Source organism: Plasmodium gaboni, chromosome 13 (assembly GCF_001602025.1).
Source record: "Plasmodium gaboni strain SY75 chromosome 13, whole genome shotgun sequence".
Taxonomy (NCBI): Eukaryota; Apicomplexa; class Aconoidasida; order Haemosporida; family Plasmodiidae; genus Plasmodium; species Plasmodium gaboni.
Window position 1 is genome coordinate 1,991,542 of NC_031493.1, and position 12,513 is coordinate 2,004,054.

Sequence of the window (12,513 nt, forward strand, 5' to 3'; positions counted from 1 at the left end):
TTATTTTTTTTTTGGGTTTTTTTTTTTTTTTTTTTTTCTTTTTTTTTTTTTTTTTTTTTTTTTTCTCTTTTTGTAGTCCAAAATGATCAAGAAAAAATATATTTATAATAGAAAATGTCGAGATATGAATAGTGAAGAAATTAAAAAGAAATTAGAACAGAATATTACATATACTATTCGGTTTAAATCGCCATTAAAAAGGAAAATAATATTAAAGGATATTTTAAAAGGTGATATCATAGATGAAGTACTTGAAGATTTTATTATATTAAGAAGCAACGAATTACCTACATATAATTTTTCAGTTTCAGTTGATGATTATTTAATGAGAATAACACATGTTATAAGAGGTGTGGAACATATTTCAAATACGTTCAAGTAGGTGTAAATATTTAACTAAGCTACCACTATGTGGTATTAAATATTTTTATATATTTATATTAGTAAATTACGTACATAATATATATATATATATATATATATATTTATTTATTTATTTATATTTTTAAAACATTTCATAATATAGGCAAATTTTAATATTGGAAACGTTGAATGCTGATATCCCACATTATGCTCATATACCTGTTATAACGACTGAAGAAAAAAAAAAAATAAGCAAAAGAAATAACGAATATTTAATCAGAAATTTAAGGTATTTTTTTGTATTTCTTTTGTTATTTTATATATATATTATTGTATAACATATAATTATATATATATATATATATCTATATGTGTGTGTTTATTTGTTCTTATATATTTAGGGAGGAAGGTTTTAAGCCAGAATGCGTAGTTAATTATATGACTACATTGGGATGGGGCAGTATCTCTAAGAAGTATGAATATGCATGACCTTTTGTTTGTTGAATATAATGTGACCATATATAATTACACATATATCATGTATTTTATTTTTTTTTGATTTTACCTTTTATTATTTTTTTTTTTTTTTTTTTAGGGAATTTTATACGATGAATGAACTCATTGATACGTTTAATATACATAAGCTAAACAAGTCATCCGTTGTTTTTGATATTAAAAAATTAAAATGGATGAACAAGAAATATATGTTAGAACAAGATAATGATACATACGTACAAGAAGCTGAACAATATATGATAAATAATAACATATTGTCATCAAATAAGTATAAAGAATTTGTGGAATTGTGTGTAGATATATTTAAATACGAAGTACATAATTATTATGAATTGAAAGAATGTATTTTAAATGCTCTTAAATATGAACATCAAGGAAATGATTATTTAAATAATGATGATATATATTTAAAACAGGTTGCTTTTCTATTATATGATTGGTATCTGAAAAATGAAGTTAAAGATAATAATGAATATATAGAAATGAAAATGATAAACGATTTTGATACATTAATAGATGATATTGTTAAAAGTACCAACTTAAAAAAAAATCAAGTTCTATTAAAAATTCGTTTACTTCTAACATTTCAAAGGAAGGGAATACCATTTATATATTTAATAAAACTTTGGGCATCCGCTAGAAAACATAATATACCCAATTATTTTTCATTGGAAAAAAGATTTTTACATTTGAAAAATGTATTTAATTTTTGAAAAAAATAATATATATATATATTTTTTTTTTTTGATAATTAATATAAATATGTATATATATATATATATATTTAAGTTATTTTTATAAAATTTTTTATGTTTTCATTCATCTAAATAATATCTTAATATATATGCAGAGATATATATATATATATATATATATATATATAATTCTTTATTCATATTGAATTTATAATATTGTTTTTATTTTTTTGTAATATTTTAAAAACCTTTATTCATAAAAAATTATATATTTGTTATGAATTGTGAGTTAATTATAAATATTGTTATTAACAAAAAAAAAAAAAAAAAGCCAGATTTCTTTATTTTCTTATATGTGAGGTATATATTGGTGTCTACCTATGAGTATGTTATATATATGCCAAATATTATTATACTATAATTCAATGTGTTTATATATATATATAGTATATTCCTCACTCGGATATTTATTTATGTTATTCTTTTTGAACTTAAAATGAACATAATTAATATATGGTATATTTTTTACTTTTTATGTAATCATATAATGTATGAATTTCTTAATTGGTAATATTATAATATTATAATATTACAATATGTGTATCATCTTATTTATTAACATGGAATCGAGTGAAGTGAAAAAATATTCTTCCAAATTTGAAATAAAAGGCATATGTATGAATAGTGAAAATTGTGAAAAAGTATGTAAAATAAGTTTGAAAGCAATAAAAGAAAATAAATTTGAAAAAGATATAGCTTGTCAAATAAAAACAAAATGTGAAAATGATGAAATATTAAATAAGGATAATTTAAATGATGAAGATTATTTAAATGTTATTGACAATTTAAAAAATCAAAACATAGGTTCATGGCAATGTATTGTTGGACAAAATTTTGCTTTCTCTATTAATTATCAGTTTAACTGTATGATTTACTTTCAACATAGATCTACTAAACTAAGCATTTTGATATATAAATCGTTATAAAGAAGAAAAAGAACAAATTATAAAAATGATATATTATTATATTAGAATAAATTCATTAAATATTATATATATATATTAACTCATATATAAACTGCAAAAGTGATATTTTTAATATATATATATATATATTTTTTTTTTTTTTTTTTTTTTTTATAATTTGTCCATTAAATTATTATTTTTTTTTTTTTTTATCAAAAAATTTTTTTTATAAGAAACATACTTCCGTTGTTAAACATTTATTATAATAATAATATATATATGTGATACACATAAAAAATATAAGAAGAGGGGATTGCATTTAATATATTATATATTTGTATTAATTTACATAATATATGTTTTATTTAATGTATTATGAATAAAAAAAAAAAAAAAAAAAAAAAAAAAATAATATTAATATATACATATATATTTTTTTAATGTGCAAATAATAATAAATGGTTTAATTAAAAAACATATATAAAACAAAAAATTTTTTTTTTGGATGTTTATATCATTATTATATTTGTTTTTTTTTTTTTTTTGGTAGAATTGAAAATATTAGTTAAATCAATATAATACAATAGCACAATGAATAATTTCATGTATAATGTATATAAATATTATTCCTATACATTTTTTTCAAATATATCTTTCATAATAAAATATAGTTTTTCAAAAAAATAATAGATGAAATAATAAAAATACATAATGATCATGATGTTAATATTGTAATAGTGTATTTTATATTATATATTATGTACTGTTATTATATTATTATATATATATATATATATATATATATATATATATATATATATATATATTTATTTATTTATATGTATACCTATTTATTTGTATATTTATTCATTTATTATTTTTTATTATTTTTTATTATTTTTTATTTTATTTTTTTTTTTTTAAAAGGATTTATAGAATAATGCTAAGAAAGATGTAAGAGTAGTTTTTTTGTTTTTTTTTATATGGAATGAAAATTTTGTGTGTATTAAATACGTATGCTTTTTATTTTACGGGTGCATATATATGTATATATTTTTATTTGCCCCTTGTAATTACACGTTTCCTAATATTTAATTATTTTAATGGGCTATGTATATATATATATATATATATATAACCATATTAGAGGTTCTTTAATCATGTGATATATTTATATTATTAGCAGGACATGCTTACTTATTTTTATTAATCATACAACAATATAACATTTTATACATATTTTCATGTTGATATTAATTTATTTTTACTCACCACCTTATAATATATATATATATATTTATTTATTTATATTTATATGTATAAATTATTTTTTAATTAAATAAAAGAACGAAAAAAGAAAAACAACTATATTATGAACTAATTAATTTGATACATGTGTGTAAATTGAAGATTATTTACCAAAAATGCTTAAAAAGAAAGGTCAGAAAAAAAATACTAATATAAAAGCAAAGGTAAATTGTAAGAAGGATGAAGAAATATGTAATGACCTAAAGTATAAGGGAATAAATAGAAGAAGAGGAAAAAATGGAACTAATTTAGGTAATAATAGAAAAAATAAAATATCAGTCTTATCCAAAGGAAAGAATAAAAAAGATATTGGCAATATAGATAAGGTTAATAATGAAAGTATTGAAATTAAAAATAATGAAAATAATGTTGGAAATAGATATGATAAGCCTATTGATCATAAAAATGATATTAATAACAATGAATATAATAATAACAATGAATATAATAATAACAATGAATATAATAATGACAATAATTATAAAAATGACAATAATTATAAGACAGATGGTGGTGTTGAAGACGATTATATTAATAAAGATAATTATAATAATCAAAACAATGATGAAAATAAAGACAATTATAATAATGATAAAAATGATGAAAATAATAACAATAATACAAATAACATCAATGATAAAATTGAACACAATGTGTACAATAATAATAGTAATAATAATTCTAATATAAATAATTATTATTATAATAATTTGAAGAATAATATAATACAATCAAAGAGTCGACTAAGAAAAAAAGTTATAACAGATGATAGTAGTAATGATGAAAGTGATATACTAAAAACTAATAATCCATTGAAAGAAGAATTAAGATATAAAAATAATATTACAAATGAAAAAGACAATGAACTCTCTTCTTTTGAAAATAATAGTAATGAAGAAATTAATATAGAAAAAAAAAAAAAAAAAAAATTTAGAAAGCTTTCCAACAATTTTAATAAAGATTTAGACCTAACACCAATTCACAGAAAAAGAATAAGAAAAGTAAATGAAAATACTAATTATGATAACATAAGTAAAGATACGTTAACCTTTAAAAAAATTGATAAAAATAATATTATTCATAGTTTAAATACTATTGATGTCAAAGACCTTGGTAATAGTAAAGAAATGTTACGTAAGGGTATCATCAATATAGATAAGTTATGTATAGATGATAATATATTAGAAAAACCACTCAATGAAAAAAGAAAAAAGAAAAACGATTCAAATATAAAATCAAATGATAATATAAGCTGTAATTCCAATTCTGATTATATCAATTCATATAATAAAAATACATTTAATAAAAATGAAGAGTCTTATTTCTATGATAATGATTATAAAACCCCAAACACAAAAAAATCAAATGAGTATGAATTACACCTAAAAATATTCAACGAACAAAATTTGGATACAGATTATTTTAATTTTAATAGTATAAGTATGAAAAAATCCATTAGATACTATATTGAATTTATTGCTCTCTCTTTATTATCTCCTAAATACCAATACAACAGAAATTATTATAAGACCTCTGAAGGAGCAAAGCAAATAGAAAAGGATTTGAGAGAAAAACATTCAAGTCTTCATAAAAAATTGGTAAAAAAAGAATCACTTCAAGAATGTTGTAATGATTCGAACAGTATAATATATAGAAGAAAAAAAGGAAAAAAAAAGGCAAAAAAAAACAAAGATGAACATGAAGATTATTTTGTTTATAATGATGATGAAGATGAAGAATATGATGGAAATAATAAACTTGATCAAAAAAAAAAAAAAAAAAAAAAGAATTTAAAAAAATTATGCACATATATTACTGATAGTGAATTGAGTCAATCATCTAACAAAATTGATACTAATTTGGATAAGAACAAGAATAATAATAAACTTCTAAAAAAGAATAAAAAGAAAAAATATGTTTTAAGTGATAGTAGTTATATAACAGACGATGATACTTTGAATGAAAAAAAAAATAATTCAAACAATGAAGTAGACATAAGTTTAGATAGTATATCAAAGAAGGAAAAAATAAATATTATAGATGTAGATCAAGATGAATATAAATCAAGTTGCAAAAATAATGATATATCTAAAAGTAATAACTATGATAGGCTTAATGATTTTGATAAGAATAGCGTATCTAGTAGTGTTAATGAAGATAAAGGAGAAGAATATACAGAGGAGGATGAATTTATTCAGGAAGATGAATATGAAGAAGACGAATACGATGAAGAAGATGATTTATCTGATGAAGATGATGATTATAATGAAGATGATGATTATATTGAAGAAGATGATTATAATGAAGAAGATAATTATTATGAAGACGATCAAAATGAAGGAGAAGAATATTATGATTATTATGATGATACAGGAGAATGTATGAAAGATTTTGTTGTAGAGGATGTTATATTTTATGATGAAGATAATATAAAGAAAAAATCCAAAAATAAGAAAAAATCAAATCTTCCACATAAATCTGATGAAAATATAAAAGCAAAATTAATTGAAAAAATTAATGATGAATTTATGCATAATATTATTAAAGGCGAAATGTTAAATGTATACGAATTTATAAAGAATGAAGAAAAGTTTAGTAATTATGAATTCCTAAAAATGATTTGTAAAATAAATAAAAAGAAATCTGATAATTATTATGAACAGTGTATACAAAAAATTGAAAATAAAATATTATCAAAAAGAGATCAATTTGAATCACATCCATTTCAAAATAATTTTAAAAATATTTTAAAAAATTATGCCAATATATTAATATTCTATTTAGAACATAATAAAATATATTGTTGTTGTTGTAATAGAAAATTAAGTTATGCTTGTCCAGTTTTTTTTATCAAACCATTTTATAATTCAACAGATTTGTGGAATAATAACTTTTATAATTTTATGAAAGTAAATAATTTTGAATGGTTAGGATATATATATTTCAATGGATCAAGAAGTTCTGTTGAAATTTTAAGTGACTATAAACTTGATGAAAACAAGATGAAAAAGATAAAAGAATCTAACAAATTATTTATAAAAAATCAAAATGAAAAAAGAAAGAAAACATTATTACAAAGTAATATTTCTAATGTAAGTACATGTACAATAATGAACAGTGACGAGTATATATTTAATCATCTAAAAGAATATGAAGAAATGAATGGATATAGATATATTGGAAATATAGATGATAAACGTTTAAAAAGGAGAAAAAGAAGCTTTAAATATAATTATGATTTTCATTTTAAAGGAGGGGAAATATATAATGAGAGTTCATTAAATTTGGTAATGAAAGACATTTGTGATAAATTTTGTTATTCATCAGAGAATTATATAGAAAAGGATATTTTAGTTTTACAATTAGGTTCTTATTGTGTTTCCACTGTATACTATTGGCATGTGTTTCATCATTATAAATTTTTTTTTACGAAATATATTTATATGAAATTATTTGACATATATAACAAAAATAAAGATATATTTAAAGAACCTTTAATTTTAGCTTATATTCTATCCAAAAAATTACATAAGGAGTTATATAGAGATTTTAAAATATTAATGAATATAGATATTTCACAAATTCAAAATAAATTAAATGAATGTGATTTATTTATAAAATGAAATTAACAAAAATCTATTTTTCTACATGAACAAAATTAAGCCACATTGAAACAAAAAAATAAGAAAAAGAAAATTTATCAAAGCAAATTTTGTATACTTTATTTTTTTTTTTTCGTTTAACTATAAATATAATATATATATATATATTTATACGTTCATTTATTTATATTTTATTTATTTATTTTACCAATTTTTTAATATTTATGATTAATTAAAAAATGGGATACACATACTGTTAAAATTTTTTTCCCTCTATAATTTTTTTTTTTTTTTTTTTCGTTAATTAATTATATGTAATATATATATATATATATTTACACACATTTATATAAATTCATAATTTCCTTTTTCTATGGGTTTCATTTCTATACTATCTTTTTTTAAAAATCTAAGAGAATTTAAAAATGTATGCATGATTCAAATATATATATATTTTATATATATTGCATATATATCATTGCAGTTTTATTCATAATTTTTTCTTTAGTTAATATAATTTATTATTGCCTTGACATTTCTTATAATTTGAAAGTTATCATATTATTATAACAATTTTGATTTTGATTTTGATTTTTGGGTGATATACATATATTTTTTATAAAAAAATATATAAATTAGAAGAAAAATAGAATAAAAAAAAAGGAGAATTATTATATTTTAAAAAAGAGATTAAATAATTAAAATGATAAAAATATTTTTTAAATATCATTTTTAAAAAATAATCACTTTTAACCCGGTTTTAAAAATTAAGATAAAAAAAAAAAAAATACCCAAATTTATCGTATGAATAATTTGCATATAAAAATGAATAGTAAAATAAATGTATTATAAATTTATATATTAAATATTTCCACATAAAAATAAATAAACAAATAAATATACATATAATATATATATATATATATATTATATAATAAAATATTATGATTTTTATTTAGCTATAAATCATTTGTTTATAATATTTTTATAATAAGATAATGTGGATGTCTTTTACATAACAAAATAATATTGTGATCAAGTATTTAGTGCATTAACAAAATAAAATATAATAAATATAAAATGAATTTATAAATAGATAAATATAATATATATAATATATATATATTATATATGCAAAAGGGTATTTTATTTTCTATCATATTTTTATTGAGTAATAAGATTTAATTAAATAAGTAAGAATAAACACTATATAATGATTATATTTGTATATAAAATTAAAAATTAAAGTAATATATATATATATATATATATATATATATTTTACATAAAAATATAATTATATATATATTTTCTTTCCTTTTTTTTTTTTATTATCCACATAAAAAAGAAAATATATATAATATATACATATTCATATTATCCCCCTCTTATAATAAAAAAAATATGACAATATGGAGGTATTTAATTTCGGTAAATATAATGGAAAGACATTCGAAGAAGTTTTTGAAAAACACAAATCCTATGTTACTTGGGTGAAAAGTTTGGAAAGTCCATCAGGGTCCTTATTGGATTTTAAAAATTATGTTTTAGAAAAGGAAGGCAAAAAAAATAATAATAATATGGGAAATAATAACCATTATAATAATGAAAGGAATTCAAATAATAATAATATGTTTCAAAATAATGTTAGAAGTCCTAATATATATAACGAACAATATGCAAATAATAATAAAATGAAAGAAAATAATTATAGGAATCCTAATATATATAATAATAATGAAATATGTACAAATAATAATAGAATAAACGAAAATAATGTTAAAAGCCCACATTATTATAATAATGAAAAAAATATTAATAATTATTCACATGAATATAATACAAGTAAAAATGCATATAAACATAATTATTCTGAAAATGGAAATTCATACAACAATTTTGAAAGGAAAAGTGTTGATAATAATTATATAAATGAAGAAAAAAAAAAGTTCCATAATATGAATAGTAGTGAATATAGAAATTATGAAGAAAAAGTTATGAATGATATAAATAATGCATATAACCAACAAGAAGAAAAAAAAGAATTTGATATTATTGTTGCTTTTGAAATATTTAGTGATGATAGTTTTAAAATTGTTCAAAAAGATAATAATAATAAAAAATATGTAAACTTTAGAAATTTTATTTCAAAAGATCTTTTTAAAATAATATCAGAATTAAATCCTACATTAAAAAAAATTAATAATTATAGTTGTATAACATTTGAAGCAGAAAAATATGAATATGTTTTAAATAGTTTAAAAGAAAAATGTACTATTTTAGGTGGGGTGCATACCATACCAAATTTTTTATTAAAATGTTTTAAAAATTATACAAAATTTTCAGAACCACAAAGAATATCAGAAATTACTGCAAATATTTTGACTAATACTATGTGTTCATATACCAAACAACATTATGATAAATTAGATAATCTGTTAGGAGAAAAATTAAGTGTTGAATTAAGAAATTTTCAAAGAGAAGGTGTATTTTTTGGCTTAAAAAAAAATGGAAGAGTTTTAATAGGTGATGAAATGGGTCTAGGTAAAACATTACAAGCTTTAGCATTAATGGCTTTTTATAAAGATGATTGGCCATTTATTGTTGTTTGTCCATCTTCTATTAGATTTCAATGGAAAGATCAAGCCTTACGATGGTTATCACATTTAATACGAGAAGAACATATATGTGTCGTTAAGAATGGAAAAACCGATATTCCTTCTAATACCAAAATGATTATAATATCATATGAATTAATAACTAAAAATGATAAATATCAAGATAAATATAAAAGTATTATTTGTGATGAATCACATTACTTAAAAAATTCTCTTTCCAAAAGAACAAAAGTTATAACTCCAATTATAAAAAATGCAAAAAGATGTGTTTTGCTATCTGGAACTCCTGCATTAAACAAACCTTCTGAATTATACGAACAAATATCAAGTATTATGCCCAATTTTTTTAACTATCATGATTTTTGTGATAGATATTGTTTTAAAGATAAAAATTTATATACCAAAAAAATTGAATATGTGGGATGTAAACATGCAGATGAATTACACTTATTCTTAACTAATACTATAATGATTAGAAGATTAAAAAAAGATGTTTTAAAAGAACTTCCAGATAAATTAAGATCTAAAATACCTGTAGAAATACCACAAAAGGAGTTATCAGAAATATTAAATTACTATAAAAAATTAGAAAGTAAAAAAAATATTAATTTTCATGATATTGATAATATACATCTATCCAATTGGAATAATTCCAAGTCAGAAGACGGAGATGATGAAAATTTATCCATTTCTCATTTATTTAAATTAACAGGTTATGCCAAAGTCAAAGCTATTAAAGAATATATATCCTATTTAATTGATGCAGATATTAAATTCCTATTATTTTGTCATCATAAGTTAGTAATGGATGAAGTCGAAGCATTTTTGAAGGAACAAAAATGTAGGTATATACGTGTAGACGGTTTAACAGCTATGGAAAAAAGAGAAATTTATATTAAAAATTTCCAGAACGATGATAATGTTAAAATCGCTTTGTTATCTATAACTGCTTGTGGTATGGGTTTAAACTTAACTGCTGCAAATACAGTAGTATTTGGAGAACTTTTCTGGGTACCTGGTCAAATTATACAAGCAGAAGATCGTGCACACAGAATTGGAACAGCTCATGATGTAGTTAACATTCATTACTTGATTGCACAAAATACGATTGATGAACTAGTCTGGAAAATTATTAACAGAAAATGGAATACACTAACAACTGCACTAAATGGTATAGAAGATTCATTGAATGTTAAAGAAGTTAATAAATTCGATAAGTTCATGGTAGATTTAACTAATGACCCAAATAAATCATATCCCACTTCATTGGTTACTACACCAAAAGTTCGTAGAAAATCATCTGAACATGCTACTTTTCACAATAGCTCTCCAAAAAAAAAAAATAGAGATATAAGAGACTTTTTTCAATCTAATAAATGTAATGAATCTGTAGAAAAATCTTGGAAGAACAACATTAATAAGAGGTCATACCACGAGAGCCCAACAAAGGATTCTCCTAGTTCAAGTATAAATTTGTCAAGTAAAAAGTACAAAACAGAAATAAACTAGAGCTTACAAATGATGTTCCACATATATAATAATATATATGTGCATATATCTTTTAAGGTAAAAACTTTTTAAGCATCAAAATAAAAAAATATTACGAGAAATTTATAAAATAAATTATGCAATGAGAAAAAAAAATATATATATTTTATATTATATTATAAAATATTATTTTAATTTATTTTATTTTTATTTCACATCTAATGTTAATATATATTTTGTTTTTGTTATTTTAAGAGGAAATTAAAAAAAAAAAAAAAACAAAAAAAAACAAAAAAAAAAATTATAAATTACCTGACATTTTAAAAAATAGATACCTCTATTTGATTTTATTTTATTTCTATTTATGATTATACACTTAATATTTTTATTATTCCTTTATTTTATTTTTTTTGTGTAAAATATGCTAATATATATATATATATATATATATATATATATGATATAATAAAATATATTTTTTATACATTCTTAATATAATGTATATTTAAAAAAATTATATTTAAAAATAATTTTATGAATTATTTTTAATTTATAAAAACTTTTTTTTTTTTTTTATACCATTTTAAATTTTGAATTTACATTAATTATATTTAATATTGTTTTTTTTGCCTTTTAATATAATGCCAAAATTTAACTTTTTTCCCCATGTCAATTTTCTGGCATACATAAAAAAAATAAGTATAAGGTATAATCCTTGTGGAACATATAATGATAATTGTAGAAAATTGATTCATCTTATTGAAAATAAACAAAAAAAAGACAAATTCCTTAATCTGGATTACAAATTAGAGTTAATTGAGTTAGAAAATGAAAAACCCATTTACATATAAAAAAATTAAAATATAAATTTATATTATTTTATGTCATAATGATTTTTATATTATATATAATTATTATAAATATTATATAAATATAAATATATATATATATATATATA

At 19.1% G+C, this 12,513-nt stretch overlaps 5 protein-coding genes across 5 annotated transcripts in view; all 5 read left to right on the forward strand.

Annotated features, from left to right (window-relative positions):
• Nucleotides 1-76: 76 nt before the first annotated feature.
• PGSY75_1357200 (glutamate--tRNA ligase) lies at nt 77-1,592 on the forward strand (the record flags this gene model as incomplete). Its single annotated transcript, XM_018787598.1, has 4 exons — nt 77-378; nt 527-652; nt 765-836; nt 959-1,592. Coding segments are annotated over 4 exons (1,134 nt in total), but the record flags the coding sequence as incomplete, so codon positions are not given.
• A 602-nt stretch (nt 1,593-2,194) lies between these two features.
• On the forward strand, nt 2,195-2,560 carry PGSY75_1357300 (putative dynein light chain; the record flags this gene model as incomplete). The annotated part of the gene is made up of 1 exon (XM_018787599.1): nt 2,195-2,560. The coding sequence occupies one exon, from the start codon at nt 2,195-2,197 to the stop codon at nt 2,558-2,560; it is 366 nt and encodes a 121-aa protein (XP_018640341.1).
• Nucleotides 2,561-3,963: 1,403 nt separating this feature from the next.
• On the forward strand, nt 3,964-7,470 carry PGSY75_1357400 (hypothetical protein; the record flags this gene model as incomplete). Its single annotated transcript, XM_018787600.1, has 1 exon — nt 3,964-7,470. The coding sequence occupies one exon, from the start codon at nt 3,964-3,966 to the stop codon at nt 7,468-7,470; it is 3,507 nt and encodes a 1,168-aa protein (XP_018640342.1).
• A 1,391-nt stretch (nt 7,471-8,861) lies between these two features.
• PGSY75_1357500 (putative DNA helicase) lies at nt 8,862-11,576 on the forward strand (the record flags this gene model as incomplete). The annotated part of the gene is made up of 1 exon (XM_018787601.1): nt 8,862-11,576. The coding sequence occupies one exon, from the start codon at nt 8,862-8,864 to the stop codon at nt 11,574-11,576; it is 2,715 nt and encodes a 904-aa protein (XP_018640343.1).
• Nucleotides 11,577-12,196: 620 nt separating this feature from the next.
• PGSY75_1357600 (hypothetical protein) overlaps nt 12,197-12,513 on the forward strand; it is a gene marked incomplete at both ends in the record, with an annotated part of 901 nt that continues 584 nt past the window's right edge. Inside the window, one exon of the mRNA XM_018787602.1 lies at nt 12,197-12,375. Coding sequence (XP_018640344.1) covers nt 12,197-12,375 — 179 coding nt within the window.